Source organism: Eschrichtius robustus, chromosome 3 (assembly GCF_028021215.1).
Source record: "Eschrichtius robustus isolate mEscRob2 chromosome 3, mEscRob2.pri, whole genome shotgun sequence".
NCBI classification, from domain to species: Eukaryota; Metazoa; Chordata; class Mammalia; order Artiodactyla; family Eschrichtiidae; genus Eschrichtius; species Eschrichtius robustus.
In genome coordinates this window covers 22523529-22541332 of record NC_090826.1, presented here as the reverse complement: position 1 = coordinate 22541332, position 17804 = coordinate 22523529, and the positions used below count along the sequence as shown (strand labels likewise).

General features: G+C 41.1%; 1 protein-coding gene across 11 annotated transcripts in view; it reads right to left on the bottom strand.

Moving 5' to 3' along the window:
- The window catches only part of PHACTR4 (phosphatase and actin regulator 4), a 114209-nt gene that overhangs the window by 61868 nt on the left and 34537 nt on the right, over nt 1-17804 (bottom strand). For 8 of the 11 annotated variants that reach the window (XM_068539293.1, XM_068539287.1, XM_068539281.1 and 5 more), the window contains exon 2: nt 10815-10868. Coding sequence is in view for 6 of the 11 variants with exons in the window: in XM_068539287.1 (XP_068395388.1) it covers nt 10815-10830 (16 nt within the window). In the remaining 5 variants the exon portion in view is untranslated. Of the gene's footprint in view, nt 1-10814; nt 10869-11275; nt 11331-17804 lie in introns of those variants that run through there. The other 3 variants (XM_068539279.1, XM_068539280.1, XM_068539288.1) reach the window with 2 other exon arrangements.

The following is a 17804-nucleotide window of genomic DNA, read 5'->3' as shown; positions in this document are numbered from 1 at the left end:
AAAACTACAATGAGGTATCACTTCACGCTGGTCAGAATGGCCATTATCAAAAAATCTAGAAAAAATAAATGCTGGAAAGGGTATGGTGAAAAGGGAACCCTCCTGCACTGTTAGTGGGAATGTAAATTGATACAACCACTATGGAAAACAGTATGGAGGTTCCTTAAAAAACTAAAAATAGAACTACCATATGACCCAGCAATCCCACTACTGGGCATATACCCTGAGAAAACCATAATTCAAAAAGAGACATGTAGGGCTTCCCTGGTGGCACAGTGGTTAAGAATCTGCCTGCCAATGCAGGGGACACAGGTTTGAGCCCTGCCTGGTCCGGGAAGATCCCACATGCTGCGGAGCAACTAAGTCCGTGCACCACAGCTACTGAGCCTGTGCTCTACAGCCCGTGAGCCACAACTACTGAGCCCACGTGCCACAACTGATGAAGCCCACGCACCTAGAGCCAGTGCTCCGCAGCAAGAGAAGTCACTGCAATGAGAAGCCTGCGCACCACAACGAAGAGTAGCCCCCACTCACCGCAACTAGAGAAAGCTTGTGCATAGCAATGAAGACCCAACACAACCAAAAATCAATAAATAAATAAATTAAAAAAAAAAAGAGAGACATGTACCACAATGTACATTGCAGCAGTATTTGCAATAGCCAGGACATGGTACCAACCTAAATGTTCATCGACAGATGAATGGATAAAGATGTGGCACATATATACAATGGAATATTACTCAGCCATAAAAAGAAACGAAACTGAGTTATCTGTAGTAAGGTGGATGGACCTAGAGTCTGTCATACAGAGTGAAGTAAGTCAGAAAGAGAAAAACAAATACCGTCTGCTAACACATATATATGGAATCTAAAAAAAAAAAAAATGGTACTGATGAACCTAGTTGCAGGGCAGGAATAAAGAGGTAGACATATAAAATGGACTTGAGGACATGGGGTGGGAGGGGGAAGCTGGGGCGAAGTGAGAGTAGCATCGACATATACACACTACCGAATGTAGAATAGTTGGCTGGTAGAAAGCAGCAGCACAGCACAGGGAGATCAGCTCGGTGCTTTGTGATGACCGAGAGGGGTAGGATAGGGAGGATGGGAGGGAGGCTCAAGAGGGAGGGGATATGGGGACATGTGTATGCATATGGCTGATTCGCTTTGTTGTGCAACAGAAACTAACACAGTACTGTGAAGCAATTATACTCCAATAAAGATCTACGAAAAAATAAAACAAAAAAAAATATGAAAAAAAAGGCATGAAAGGAATGAACTACTGATACATGCAACAACATGTATGAATCTTGACAGCTTTATGCTAGGTGAAAAACCAGACAAAAGGCTACATATTGTATAATTCTGATTATAAAAGGTAAGCAGGGAACTTTTGGTATGGAAGGAAGTACTCTACATCTTTTTTTTTTTTTTTAACATCTTTATTGGAGTATAATTGCTTTACAATGGTGTGTTAGTTTCTGCTCTATAACAAAGTGAATCAGTCATACATATACATATGTTCCCACATCTCCTCCCTCCTGCATCTCCCTCCCTCCCACCCTCCCCATCCCACCCCCCCAGGCAGTCACAAAGCACAGAGCTGATCTCCCTGCGCTATGCGGTTGCTTCCCACTAGCTATCTATTTTACGTTTGGTAGTGTATATATGTCCATGCCACTCTCTCACTTTGTCACATCTTACCCTTCCCCCTCCCCATATCCTCAAGTCCATTCTCTAGTAGGTCTGTGTCTTTATTACTCTACATCTTGATTGCGGTGGTAGTTACATGATTTTACGTGTTTGTCAAAAAAAAGAACTATAATATACTTTAAAAGGGTAAATTTTATTGTATATAAACTGTATCTCAATTAACCTGACTTATTTTGAAAAGGAATTCTAAGGAGCACCTTGTAACTGCTTAACACAGACCGAAAGCTCCATAAGAACAGAGATTACATCTTCTTGGTGGAGATTTTTTTTTTTAATTAATTAATTAATTTATTTATTTATGGCTGTGTTGGGTCTTCGTTTCTGTGCGAGGGCTTTCTCCAGTTGCGGCAAGTGGGGGCCACTCTTCATCAAGGTGTGCGGGCCTCTCATTATCGCGGCCTCTCATGTTGCGGAGCACAGGCTCCAGACGCGCAGGCTCAGTAATTGTGGCTCACGGGCCTAGTTGCTCCGCGGCATGCAGGATCTTCCCAGACCAGGGCTCGAACCCGTGTCCCCTGCGTTGGCAGGCAGACTCTCAACCACTGCGCCACCAGGGAAGCCCCAGAGATTACATCTTATTAGTGATTATAATTAATAAGAATATTACAGCTACTGTATGTTCACTATGTGGTTACAATGCTAAGCACATTATAAGTACTAATTCATTTAATTCTTTTTTTAAAAAATAAATTTATTTATTTATTTATGGCTGCATCGGGTCTTCATTGCTGCACGCGGGCTTTAGTTGTGGCGAGCAGGGGCTACTCTTCGTTGCGGTGTGTTCTCATTGCGGTGGCTTCTCTTGTTACGGAGCACGGGCTCTAGGCGTGCGGGCTTCAGTAGTTGTGGCTCGCAGGCTCTAGAGCATAGGCTCAGTATTTGTGGCACACGGGCTTAGTTGCTCCGCAGTACGTGGGATCTTCCCAGACCAGGGCTCAAACCCGTGTCCCCTGCATGGCAGGCACATTCTTTTTTTTTCCTTTTTAAAATTTTATTTATTTATTTTTGGCTGCATTGGGTCTTTGTTGTTGGGTCTTCGTTGCTGCACGCGGGCTTTCTCTAGTTGCGGTGAGCAGGGGTTACTCTTCGTTGTGGTGCATGGACTTCTCATTGCGGTGGCTTCTCTTTTTGCAGAGCTCGGGCTCTAGGCATGCGGGCTTCAGTAGTTGTGGCACGCGGGCTCTAGAGTGCAGGCTCAGTAGTTGTGGTGCATGGGCTTAGCTGCTCTGCGGCATGTGGGATCTTCCCAGACCAGGGCTCGAACCCGTGTCCCCTGCATTTGCAGGCGGATTCTCAACCACTGTGCCACGAGGGAAGTCCCAAGCAGGCAGATTCTTAACCACTGTGCCACCAGGGGAGTCCCCATTTAATTCTTATAGCAACCTTGTGGGAAAGGTAAAATTCATATCTGTACTTTAGGGATAAACTGAAGATTAGAGAGTAACTGTCTTGCCCAAAAGGACACAGCCAAGAAGTGGGAGAACTGGGATCTGAACTCAAGTTTGCTTACTCCAGAGCCTGAGGGCTTAACTGGTAGGATACGCTGCTTTGCTGATTTTGCTTAGTGTTTACTGAACAAATGAATGGATGAGGAACAAGTCAACTACGATGGAGTTTGGTAGGGTAGGCTGAATCTATTGACAGTTCATAGGAAGAATAAAACATATATATATATTTAAAAGGATACATTATTAAGTAGAGATGTAAAGTGGCAATTTTAGGTGTAGCAGGTAAGCTGTGAATGTAGAATGACCATGATAGTCTTTAATATCCTTTAACAATACCCTTTTATTCTCTTTTACCTCCTTTAAGAAATTATTTTACATATTTTAATTTTTGACACTGAGGAATACAAAGAAGGAACTAAAATGCCTATAACCCGATAATCCAGATAAAATCCTTTTTTACATTTAAAAAACCAAAAGTAATACATGTATATAGATGAAAATGCAAACCATACAGGAAGATACAAAATGATAAGTGAAAACCGTCTATCTTTCCTTTTTTTTTTGCCGTGCTGCACAGCTAGTGGGTATCTTACTTAGTTCCCTGACCAGGGATTGAACTCAGGCCTATGGTAGTAAAAGCTCAGAGTCCTAACCACTGGACCATCAGGGAATTCCCGCTATCCCTCCCTTTTAATTTTCATTCTTATAATCATTGCCTATGTAGTGTCCAAGACACATTAAAAAAAAAAAAAAAATTTATTTATTTTGGCTGTGCTGGGTCTTAGCTGCGGCATGCGGACTCTTAGTTGTGGCATGCGGACTCTTAGTTGCGGCATGCGTGCAGGATCTAGTTCCCTGACCAGGGCTTGAACTCCAGCCCCCTGCATTGGGAGCACGAGTCTTACCCACTGGACCACCAGGGAAATCCCTGTCCAAGACACATTGATGAAGGGCTCAGTATGCAGAAATAAATTCAGATGGAAAATCATCTACACATTTAGTCCACCTATCATACTTTCTATGATTTTCTAGGGAGTAAGTAGCAATCAGAAGTGATGAAAAGTGGTGAGATGGTCCAGAATGTCAGCATCACTACTTTTCAGGCTTGCATGACTACAAAGATGGCTCATCTTTTTCTATTGACAGAAAAAAATAATTATAGGGCATCTGTGTTATTAAAGTTCATAGTGTTCTACTATAAACTGGTGTTCTATGCACTTTGTTTCCCTTAAGATTGTTAATTCTATCTTATGCAGAAAATTTAAAACCACTATAAGAAATACATACAAATATTGCCTACTATTGAGCAGTAGGATATAACAGTAAAAAGATCTTGCCCCTCATAAGTTATACTCTTATCAGGAAATAAGATGACAGAAGATATTTAATATATGTATAATAATGCTATATTAAATTTCTACTGAACACCACAGGGAAAAAAATAGAAGTAACATCATTTTTGGCATTGTTTAATTCCAGAGGAATTTATCTCCTACACCTTAAGAATCTCAAAACTAATTAAGTTCATATTTTGCCTTCATTCTTAAAGAGAAGGGAGGGAAGGGCTGTGTTATTGGCATATTTTGAGCTTCAAGTGCTAACAACATGATAGCATCACAAAAAATTTTCCCGTGAACTTATAAGTGAAATGCATTAGTCTTGAGCATGGTTCCTTAACAAATGTCCTTGAAAGGTTAGGAAAACCCCCTTTAAAACATAATAATGATTTATAAATTCAGATTCAGAATAGGAAGAAAACAATTGACTTTATTTGTTTTGGATATGGCTTCTGTTTTCCACTTCAACAAACTGATTCTCATATTTCCTATGTGATACAAATTCTAATCTAAAGAAGATATTACCTTGTTAAATCTGTTTAATCTGTTCCCAGAATACCATGCATATGAATAAAGCCTTTGCACCTAGCTTTAAATTCAGGCTTCACACCAACAATCTAGCTCATTAAATAATTATTTCATCAAACACAACCAAAAAAATTTTTTTCAACAAACTGTGCTCTCTTCTGTGGAAGGGAGGGTATATAGAAACTTAATGAGGTTGTTAGAAAATTTAAAACATTTTGAGAAGGCAATTTAGTATATACAGATCCTCTCCTACCCCAAAAAACCTTTTAGAAGAAGTTTCATATGCCAGGGTTTCAGTCCCTTTTCCTGGGCGTGCTATGGAGAGAATGGCTGTTAACCCATATACATTTGAGAAGGGAGGAAGAAAGAAAGCAGAAGCAGGAATAAGCCATTTGTAAAAGTAGCGGGGTATGAAGCATCACGGTAGCTTAAAATGTATACATATTTTCTCTGGACCCTGCCTTCCCCCAGCACTTATGTACAGTGTAGCCCTTACTTTTAAAAAAAACTAGTAGCTTATACCAATATAAATTAACAATGAATACTTTCACTGTATTCTACCAGGTCCCTTTGAAAGGAAAGGGAATAAAATAAGGAGAATCAGGGTAAAAGCTGTTTGATTCCTTTACCACCTTCCCCACTCCATGACCTTGAATGTCTGTCCCATACCAACCCTGGCAGAATTCTGGAGGCCTGTTTTCTGGAAGGGATAAAACAAATGGTCTCTGGACTGAGTGACTCAAAAGGCGGTTGACGGTGGGAACAGAGCATGAAAAACTGAGGGGAATTGAGTGAACATAATGAATACTGAATGCAGCAACCCTCCCAGTCTTCATCACCCTTTACCATCCAGTGATGAGAAGACTCCGCCCCTTGAACCCTGATACTGATAACAGACATGTTCCTCAACAATAGGGACAAGAAGCTCATACTATAGTAAGGCCCAAAGGCAACCAGCCTATGCATTTAAAGCTTCTAATTTAAAGCTCACCACTCTTAATCACAAGCAGACAGCTAATTATTACTAGACTTCAGAGGAAAACTCTTACATAAGAGAGATCAAAACAAACAAAGGAAAACAACTTTGGGGGAAAAGAGCCTATGCAGGGCAAAGTAAATCTGTTGAAACAATAAAGAATATTATGAAAGAAATATTCAGAGAATAAAAAAGACCTCCTAGGGACTTCCCTGGTGGTCCAGTGGTTAAGACTTCGCCTTCCAATGCAGGGTGTGTGGGTTCGATCCATGGTCAGGGACCTAAGATCCCACATGACTTGAGGCTAAAAAACCAAAACGTAAAGTAGAAGCAATATTGTAACAAATTCAATAAAGACTTTAAAAATGGTCCACATCAAAAAAAAAAAAATCTTAAAAAAAAAGAACTCCTAGAAATTAAAAAACATAATAGCAGAAAAGAAAAATCTAATAGAATATAAAGATGAAGAAATCTTTCAGGAGGTAGAGCTAAAGAAAAAAAAAAGATGAAAATTAGAGAACTATTTCAGGAGTCCATCATCAAGCAGCTATTGGCAATCAAGAAAGAAGAAGAGGGAGTTCCCTGGTGGTCCAGTGGTTAGGAATCCGCCTCCCAAAGCAGGGGACGCGGGTTTGATCCCTGGTCGGGGAACTAAGATCCCACATGCTGTGGGGCAACTAAGCCTGAGCGCCACAAATAAGACCCGACGGAGCCAAAAATAAATAAATAAATAAATATTTTAAAAAAAAGAAAGAAAGAAGAAGACATGGGATTTAGGAAACAAAACAGCCAACACAGGAGAGAAGCAGAGTTCCCAGGTGAATAAGAATACCCCAGGATGACAGCTCTGTACCACACACAGGGGGACACTTGTCCATATTGGAGCAGTGTGACTCAAGAAACATACTGAAGGCTATTGTCACCAAGATCTCTGCTGCCGTTTACTCTCTTTTTAAAGATAAGAAGATAGTGCCCAGGTGAGCTCATCTTGACTAAATGCTGGTGAATTTCTTCTCAAAATACTGAGCTGCCTAATGAGCTCAGAACACGCATTTCACCCATAGAAGTGTTCTTTAACATATTCCTAAAAGCTTCAGGTAGGTCATGATCAACTTAGGAGAGACCACAGAGCAGCTCACTCCCTCTGACCATACTTCTGCCAAGTGTCCAAGATTGAAGCCCTGCCCAAACAATTTCCAGGACTAAGTCTTGACTCTGTCCATGACTTCCACAGAAGAGACTCTGAAAATTAGGAAACTGAAGCAGGTATGGTCCACTGATGTCTGGGTATCCCCAAGATCCTTTCAGAACCCAAGAAGTACAATGATATACTTAATAATACTAAAGAATTAGTTGCCTTTTTCACCGTGTTGACACTGGTACTGAGGGTACAAAAGCAATGGTGAGCAACACTGCTGGTACCTTCACACAAATCAAGGCAGCAGCACCAAACTGTAGTAGGACGCATAATCTTCACCACTACATAATTACAGTTAAAAATAATGCCAATTTAAAAATATCCTTGATAAAGCCGTAAAAACTATTATTAGTTTTAATAAATCTCAAGCCCTCTATGTGTCTTTTTACTATTTTGCATGATGAAATGGTAAGTACAATGGTTACCTTCAGGAAAGGCACCTGCGTAATTGAGTTGCAAGCTGAACTAGCCAGTTTGTTTCATGAAATACCACTTTTACTGGAAAGACTGAATGACAAACTATGTTGTTCAAGCTTAGATATTTCACAGATATTTTCTCAAAAACGAATGGAGCCTGTCACTACAAATAAAACTGACAGTACTTGTTGCCAGTGATATACGTCAAGCTTTCAAGAGAAAATTCGAATTTTGGAAAACATATCCACTAGAGTGAGCCTGCCAACTTCCCAATATTTAAAGACTTTTCTGATGAGATCAGTGGTGGCATTAACAAATGTGATTTTAAAATATTATATAATAAAATGTGTAAACATCTGTCCATGTAAGAAAGGTCCTAGAGGCCTTAGGTCTGTCCCACTAGAACGGGATGGGTAAAAATCTCTCACTTTAATTTTCAGAATGCAACAAATAATTCTTTTCCAATGTATCTACATAACTGTTAGTTAACCTAACTGTAACAAAATTCTCAACCATCTTCCAGGGGCTCCATCTTCTTAGAAACAAATTCATTTTACATTCAGAATTCTTTTCCTTGTCAAATGGCACTGAGTGGATCATAACTCAATAAACCAGAGTCTTATCATATGTGTGTTCTGTGAGCAATTAAAAAAAAACCCTACAAACTATTATGCATAAAATAAGCTACAAGGATATATTTTACAACACAGGGAATATAACCAAATGAAATTAAAAAAATAAAAATAAAGTATAAGGGCTTCCCTGGTGGCGCAGTGGTTAAGAATCCGCCTGCCAGTGCCGAGCACACGGGTTCGAGCCCTGGTCTGGGAAGATCCCACATGCCGCGGAGCAACTAAGCCTGTGCGCCACAACTACTGAGCCTGCGCTCTAGAGCCTGCGAGCCACAACTACTGAGCCCGCCGTGCTGCAACTACTGAAGCCCGTGCGTCTAGAGCCCGTGCTCCACAACAAGAGAAGCCACCGCAATGAGAAGCCCGCACACAGCAACAAAGACCCAATGCAGCCAAAAATAAATAAAAGTATAAGAGGAAAAAAATCCTCTCACTAGCACAGAAGACAAACCTTTTCTCATATTAGTGATCAAAAGCACATATTAATTTATATTTCAACTGACTACTAGCCAATTATAACTTCCATAGCAACTTTCCCTTTGGTATTCTCTAGTAAATTTAAATTATATTTAAATTTAATTTAAGTTGAATTTAATTAGTTTAATAATAAGTTTAATTAATTAGATTAAATTCCATTTAAGTTATGTTTAAGTTAGGTGAGGTAAGGAGGTCACTCAGCGGAAAAAAAAATGTTTCCCATAAAAGCCTTTGGAGTTGTCGTACGTTACGCTAGTTTATCATATGGACATGTTCTTTAGGATTTGTCACCAGGCAACTATATCAACTCGATTCACCAAATTGTTCATAAATAACGCCCTTAAGAATTAATCTGTAAAGAAACTGCACATTTATGAATAAAGTACTGACTGCCCTCTAGTGTTCAAAATAAGGATTTCACTGATGAGCTAGATGCAATGTACACTACAGGGTGAAAAAAGCCAAACTCCTAAAGAAGCCATTTAGGGTCATTAAAATCAGAGGAGAAATTCTGATCTGGCAAGGTTTTCAACAACAGTCTTTTCAAAGCAAGACAACAAGCTATTAATCTGAGCTATCTGATTACTTACTTGTACCAGGTGCCCAAAGAGCCTAATTTCAGTCATCTACAGTAACTGTGTGTGAGTAGAATATAAATTTGGAACCTTTTTACACTACTACTTCAAGTTACACTGCCATAAAATGAGATTCAGACTTTTCTCCATTTGGTAAAGAAGCACAAAATGCTCGAATCAAAACCTGCCTCTTGGGACTTCCTTGGTGGCGCAGTGGTTAAGAATCCACCTGCCGATGCAGGGGGCACGACTTCGATCCCTGGTCTGGGAAGATCCCACATGCTGCAGAGCAACTAAGCCCATGCACCACAACTACTGAAGCCCGCGTGCCTAGAGCCCGTGCTCCACAAGAGAAGCCACCACAATGAGAAGCCTATGCACCGCAACTAGCCCCCACTCGCCGCAACTAGAGAAAGCCTGTGCGCGGCAATGAAGACCCAACACAGCCAAAAATAAATAAATAAATAAATAAAATGCTGTGAATTCAGAACACAATGATAAAAAATAAAATAAAAGCCTGGAAAGCAGCTAAGATGTCTCATCTTAGAGAATTTTAAAACATGGTAGAAATACCATTTCTCTCCTACAGAGAAACTTTTTAAAGCACGGATATAACTCTGCGGATACTAAAGAAACATCAATAGTTTTCATAAAGCTTCAATAAACACCCCAAGGCACAAGTGTTCAAAATCGCCTACTAACTATCCTAGACCATATCTCTCTTTGAAATTGCAGTCAGTAGGAAAACAGAGTTCAACACACAGTGACTGACTTTTTAGTCAAAAAGGTAGATACCAAACCTTTGTGTATCTAGACTTATACTCCCTTAACCATGTTGTTACAGAATTTAGAACTTATTATTTTAACTTGCCAACTGGTTCTTTGCTGTATTTGAAGTAACTAACATTCTAGAGCATTAGGTCTCAAAGTGTGGTCTAGGAACTACTAGAGATGCCTCACAGCAATGTCAGAATTACTTTTCATATTACAAAAGTGTTATTTGCCTTTTCACTCTCATTAGCTCCAAACAGTCAATTCTCCAGAGTCTACAGGGTATGTGATAACAAAACATTAAATGCAGAAGCAGATATGTGACTCCAGCTGTCTTCTATTAAACCAGATATTAAAGAGATCTGCAAAATGTAAAACAATGCCACTCTTCTTGTTACTCTTTTTTATTTGGGGAGTTATTTTTCATTAAAAAATTTTATTTATGTAACATATAATGGGTTTATTAATGTTATTTTGAAATGAATTAATATTTTTAAATGTCTATTTTAATTTGTAATATAGTAAATATCAATAGATATAAATCATACAAACAAAGCTCTGTGGGGCCCTCAATTATACTTAAGAGTATAAAGGGATCCTGAGGCCAAAAAGTTTGAGAACTGATAAACTAGAGAGCTTAGCACACTAAACATGAAAAAAATCAATTTATTCTCAAAGCTTTAATGGAGGTAAGGATAAAACACAAATATCATTTACTAAGAAAAATGTAGGTGATACTCACCAAATGGATCTTCCATGCCACTATTAACCAGTTTAGGGAGGTGGTATATAGTTTCTAAAAAGAGAAAAAAGTAAATGATACACTTAAAACATAAAATCCATCACCTTTTATATTTCTTAAAAAATAGACCCAATTCAGTAACACTGATTACAGTTTAAAACTAGAACATTATAGAAATGTACAACTTATTAAGTGAGAACATTGCCAACTGGGATTTATTTTAAGGGGGTTGAGGTACAGATATAATAAGTTCCCTTTCCAATCTCCATCTTGAATTTACCAGAGTGTAAGGAAAAAGGCAAGTTAAAAAAATTTTTTTTTTATTTTTTAGGGAGGGGGGACAAAGGGAAAAAGGGAGGGGTGGGGAGGGGGAGAGGGAAGAAGGGAGGGAAGGAGAGAGAGCAGCAAAAAGCCAAATTTTTATGCAAAAATAACCCAAACAAACAAAACACAAAACTCACATAAACATCTGGGAAAGCATATGAGGATATCATAGAATGAAGGAATTGGTTTTGCCTGAGGAAAGTAGAAAGTAGTTCAGTAAGTTAAGAATGCTCAAGCATTAAAATAAAACAAAAAAATTTTGAAAAAAGTTGAATAAGTATAGATATTCAACCTCCCTCACCCTTAATCAAAACAAGGATCGAATCTGCCCAATCTTGCTTTTTTATCTCTTTCATAGTTTTGATCCCAAGGGCACTCCTTGATCCCAAGGGCACTCCTTGAATTTTATTCAACAATTTGAATACTAAACTCCAATTCAGAGTCTGCTTTTCAGAGAATATAACCTACTAACAGTTGGGGCTGGCAGTGATCTGAGAAAATTAGGACTGTGAAGGGGTTTTGGAGTTGAATCGCTCACAGACTAGATGGCACTGAGGACCCCACTGGTGGTGGTAGGTAACCAGATAATCCCTGGCACAAGGTGCTGGTCCAATTCTTAAACTTTCACTAGTGGTGAATAATGATGATCTATCTATGGACAGAATGCTCTAGTTGATTGGATTTATGAGGCACTTGAAGAGTAAGGGGGAAATAACTATAATGACAATGGAATTGAATGGCTATTACTAAACTGAACTGATGCTCTAGAAGAAGATAACAAAAAGCTAAGAGTGATTAACAGTCAACTGAAAGTCAAATATGGGGGATTCCCTGGCAGTCCAGCGGTCAGGACTCCATGCTTTCACTGCCAAGGGCCGGGGTTCAATCCCTGGTTGGGAACTAAAATCCCACAAGCTGTGTGGCGCAGCCTAAATAAATAAGTAAGTATCAATAAATAATTTTAAAAAAGAAAGTCAAATATGAACGTCCCAGGGCCTCCTGGTAATTTCTAAAGACGCTCTTTTCTGTGGCAGCAGGAGGAGAGAAAAAGCTGGAGACCAGGCCCAAGAGTTAATCAACAGAGTAGCCGAGCACCAAGGAAGGTTAACTCTCAGCCAAGGGAGGTATGCTATGCCAACGTCAGCGCCCTGACTGGGAAAGAATGAGACCCTAGTACATGAGATGGAGACAACTGAGTTGATGCCCCTCCAAAATCTTGCACGCGATAGTGCCCTTGAAACTGCGAAAGTGGCCCACCATCTCTGTAAGAGCTAGCACTCTTCCCGCACTTGAAGATAATGCAGAGGCCTCCCCACCCTGCTCAGTAAACAATGTCCCCTCAGGATCTGCCACCTCCATGCCTCCTAACTTGTAGTAGGTCACAGCATAACCCAGCCCAGATATTTTGTGCCTGATAAGGTCACAAAGGAATTATAACCCAAGGGAGCTGCAAGACTTAGCCAGCATGTACTGGCAGGGGCTAAGTGAGAGCAAATGTGAACTCTGAGGGTGCTTGAACATCAGAACCAGAACATAAAGTTATTGATCACTCTCCGAAGATACAGGATTTAACACCCTGGCAAAAACCTCAGAATACGGTATGAACTTATCACTAGGATGGTTCCTAAAAGCTGGAAAAGTCACGGCCCATGATAAGTAGCAATGACAAAACTGCAGTGGCAGACAGGGGAGGAAGGGATTAAAAGGCTCACTTAGTGAAGGTGGCTTGCTGAAGTGGTCAGAAAAAAGTATTATGTTCCTTGAAATGGCTGGGAGGATACTATAAGGAACGTGCTAGTGAGAGGGGCACCAGCATCATTAAGAAGTTTAAAAGCTGTTCTCCATAGAGAATTGGTTATAAAACTAATGCCACTGGGACTTCCCTGGTGGTGCAGTGATTAAGAATCCGCCTGCCAATGCAGGGGACACAGGTTCGATCCCTGGTCTGGGAAGATCCCACATGCCACAGAGCACCTAAGCCCGTGCGCCACAACTACTGAGCCTGTGCTCTGTAGCCCCCGAGCCACAACTACTGAGCCTGCGTGCCACAACTACTGAAGCCCACGCGCCTAGAGCCCATGCTCCGCAACGAGAGAAGCCACCGCAATGAGAAGCCAGCACACTGTAACGAAGAGCAGCCCCCACTCACCGCAACTGGAGAAAGCCCGCGTGCACAGCAATGAAGACCCAACACAACCAAAAAAAAAAAGGTTTATAAAACAAAAAAAAAAACTAATGCCACTGATAGCAACGGTGATGATACAACCCTAAAACAAAGGAGACCAGGCCATGGTACTTAATGATTGAAGCCAGATGGAGACACTATAAACATCAGCAAAGTCAGAGTGGCAGTCAAAGGAATCTGACTCAGAGATTTGTGGAGATAGTTAATAAAGCATGGTGTATTTATGAAGCAAAATAGACAAGCAGCTAATAAGAGCACTTCTCTATCTGTAACATCAAAAGAAATCAGGGATGGAAGATCTGGATGCTGAGGTCAGTCCCCTCAATAAAAAAATATCAGAATCCATGCCCAGTGTCTGAACCTGAGCCAGTTTCAGATCCTGACCCCTCTGACTGAAGGAGGCCAGGTACCCAAGAGAAAAGAACCTGCAACATCAAAGCAAGTATAACAATTCCCTGAGAAACCTATGGCCTAAGAGATGCATATACTATAGGTCTCATGGACTCCATACTCAGAAGGTCCCTGCACTTGAAGTTTAATGCTCTGCAGTCACTGTCTTAAAATTCTTAATAATTTTATCTATGAATTTCTGCTCCATAAGTGAAATCTGAGGGGGAAAATGAAGCATGTGCTGGGGGCTTGAAGCCTCAGCTCACACACAGTCCACCTCTTCCTGTCTTCCCAGGAGCGGCCTCTTGGCCACTCCCTCTGGTCCCACCTGGCCATCCTTTCCCTGCCTGGGCTAGGAGTGCCACATACTTTTGGTGGGCAATTTCTCTCGCCCACTCTCAATCCAGGTGTATTCCACATGCAAATTATGTAGTCAGCTCTGTCTACGGTCATTTACTCAGGTAACTGTAAACTGTGTAAACGGGAATGCTAACATTTTAAGGACAGGTTGACATTGACACCTGGAGTCTGGAAGTATAATCATGGACTTATGAGGACCAGGAAATAAACTGAGCCCTGGCCAAGATCCAGTTCACGATGGGCCCACTGGGTGTGTGAACCCTCCTGGTGGTCATTTCCCTGGACCCTGAATGTATAATTGAAATAGACATACCTGGAAGTTAGTGAGTCCTTGGCCTATGGGATAGGAGTTATACTGGGGAAGGCCAAGTGGAAGGAAGCCTCTAAAGGTGGGTGCCCCATCCCACCTTCCAAGATAATAAACACAAAAGAAAACAATATTGTATTCTGGGGGCAAGGGAGGGGAGATGGCAGAAATTAGTGCTACACCCCCAGAGGATGCAGGATTTACCAGTGTGGTCCCGGCAGAAACCAGATAAATCCTGGAGGAAGGCAGATTACCACAAACTCAATCTAATAGTAGCCACAACTGCAGCTGCCATGCCAGATGTGGTATCTTTGCTAGAGCCGATTAACATAGCCCCAGGAGCATAGTACACAGTCAAAGATTGAAGGAATAAGTTCTTTTTCTCTTATGCCTTCAAGAAAGTAGGATCAGAAACAATTCACATTCACATGGAATGGATTATAGCATACTTTTACAGGACCATGTCAATTTTGCCACTGTCTCATGTAATATAGTCCTATGATAATACGGACTTCTTGTAGAATATCACACTGACCTACTATATTAATAACATCATGCTAATTGGGCCAGATGAACAGGAGGTGGATAGCACACTGAAGGTCTTGACAGAACACACGGACTCCAGAGGGTGAAAGATAAATGCTACAGAGATTCAGGCACCCATTCATCAGTAAAATTTTTATAGGCCCAGTAGTCAGGGGCTTGATAAAACATGCCATTCAAGTAAAGGCATCCAAGTAACCAACTGCATCTTGCACCTCCCACCATTAAGAGGGAAGCACGACACTCGAGAATACTGCTCTGGCTTTTATATCAGGTGACACAAAAAGTTACCAGTTTCCAGAACAGTAAAGGACTCTGCAGGTCTGGATGGTGAGGCAACAATCTGGCAAATGCTATGGTATTATGGCAAGCCCCAGTGGGAGAATCACTATGCAGACCCCTGGGATCTGGAGCAAGGCCATTCCATTTTCAGTGGAAAATTGTATGCCTTTTGCAAAACAACTCCTGGCATGCTACTGGGTCCTTGCAGATATAGAACACCTGACTATGTGACACCAAGTGACCATTTATCCAGAATCACCCACCATGACCTAGGTTCTATGAGACATACCAAGTCATAGGGTTGGGTGGACCCAGCAATAATTCAGCATTAAGATGAAGGTGATACATCCAGCATCTAGCACAAGTAGGACCAGAAGTCACGAGCATGAGCAGATAGCCCAAACCCTCATATCATCTACCATTGTTGCAAAGTGCCCCTTCATTAGCATATACCTTTGGCCGTACTGGGGGGCCCTCAAAGCCAGCTGACAAAGGATAAACCCTCACCTTCTTCACAGATGGCTGTAACTGAGTCCAAGCCAAAAATGGACAGTGGTTGCACTACAGCCTCACTTGGGGGTGGCACTGAAGGACAGTGCCCAATGGGCAGAGCTTTAGGCAGACTGTCTATTTTGTGTAGACAAAGAATTGGTTTGAGGTTAAAATATATGTGGACTCACAGGTAAATATCCTGATGTGCTGGTCAGGGGGCACAAAAGGAGAACGATTAGAAAATTAGGGGGGGAAAAAAAAAGAAAATTAGGGGAAGGAGGTCTTAAGGTAGAGGCACGTGGGAGGATACAAGAATAGACACATTTGAAGATCTTCATATCACATGTTAACAGTCACCAGAGAACATCTACCATGAAAGAAGCACAAAACAACCAAGTAGACAATGACTCAACCAGTTTACATCAGCCATCTTTTGTCATGGCCTCCCCAGTGCTAGAAAAATGAGCATCTGAAAGAAGGTGGTCATGTGGCAGAGATATACTCTATGCATAGACAACAGTATGAAGTCCTACTTACCAAGTATGCTCTAGCTACTGATGCCACAAAAAGCCCGAATGGCCAGCAACAGAGACAAACACAAAGCTTCCAGTATGACATCTTTCAAGGAAACCAACCAGCCTTTGGATGGCAAGTTGACTGTGTTTGGCCCCTTCCACCCTGAAAAGGTTAACAATTTATTCTGAAAGAAACAGGGGGACTTCCCTGGTGGTCCAGCTGTTAAGACTCCACGCTCCCAATGCAGAGGGCCCGGGTTTGATCCCTGGTCGGGGAACTAGATCCCTCATGCTGCAACAAAGATCCTGCATGCTGTAACTAAGACCTGGAGCAGCCAAATAAATAAATTAATTTAAATAAAAAAAAGAAAGAAATAGGGACATATTCTGGCTGTACGTTTGCCTTTCCTGCCCTCAGGGCTGCAGTGAACAGTACATGAGAGTTAAGGAAATGTTTAATCTACCAGTAAGCATCATCCCACATAACATCATTTAATGACAAGGGACCCACTCTGCAGTAAAGTAAGTGCAAGAGAGGGCCCAGGACCATGGGATCTACTGTTGGTATATATACAACAACATCTAGAAGCTGCTAACCTAAAAGAGCACTGGAATGGCCTGATGAAGGCATAGCTGAAGCACCAACTCAATGACATATTTTATGACAAAAGAGTACCATCTTCCAGGGTGTAATATATACACCAAATCAAAGACCTTTATATGCTACTGGTCTTCAAAACAGGAAAAATACATGGATGTGAGAAATGGGGTGGGGGGGTAGAAATAGCATACCCTGTTTATTATCAATCCCAAAGACCCACCTGGGGAATTTTTGTTTCCTATCTCTGCAACTCTGGGTTCTGCAGAGTTAAAGATCTTGGTCACCAAAAAAGGAACACTTCCACAGGAGACAAGAGTCCCAAGAGGCTATAAGCTATAGCTGTCACCTGGGCATTGTGGAGTCCTCGTATCCAGGGATCATCAGGCAAGAAGAGGAACTATCATCTTGGTAGGGGTAACTAATCCTCATTATCAGAAAGAGGGTTGTTATTCCACACCACAATGAAAATATATTTAAAATTCAGATGATCCACTTTGGTGCCTACTGGTATTCCCTTTCCCAATTCTGACAGTACAGTAAACAGACAAGTTGGAAACTCTAACCTGAGAAAAGCATGGTAACCAGTGGTTCAGATCCCTCAGGAATGAGGGTTTGGGTCATACCACTAAGTAAAGCCATTGAGACTGGCAGAGATGGTAGCTGAGGGCAAGGGGAATCTGAAAGGGAGAGTGGAAAGAGGTAACAATTATTAGTTGTAACCCTGAGACCAGTTGCAGCAGCAGGAGATAAAGTACTAATCTTCCTCTTCTAAGTATTCCCCAGGAAGAGAGGCCCTCCAGCTACTCTCTCAACATATATAAAGAAGTAGATGAGACGAATGAAAATGAAGATGCAAAATACCAAAACTTATGGGATGCAGCTAAAGCAGAGCTTAGAGGGAAATTTATAGCTGTAAATACTACATTAAAAAAGAAGAAAGATCTGAAATCAACAACACAGTAGTTTACTATAATAGAAGAAAAACAAAATA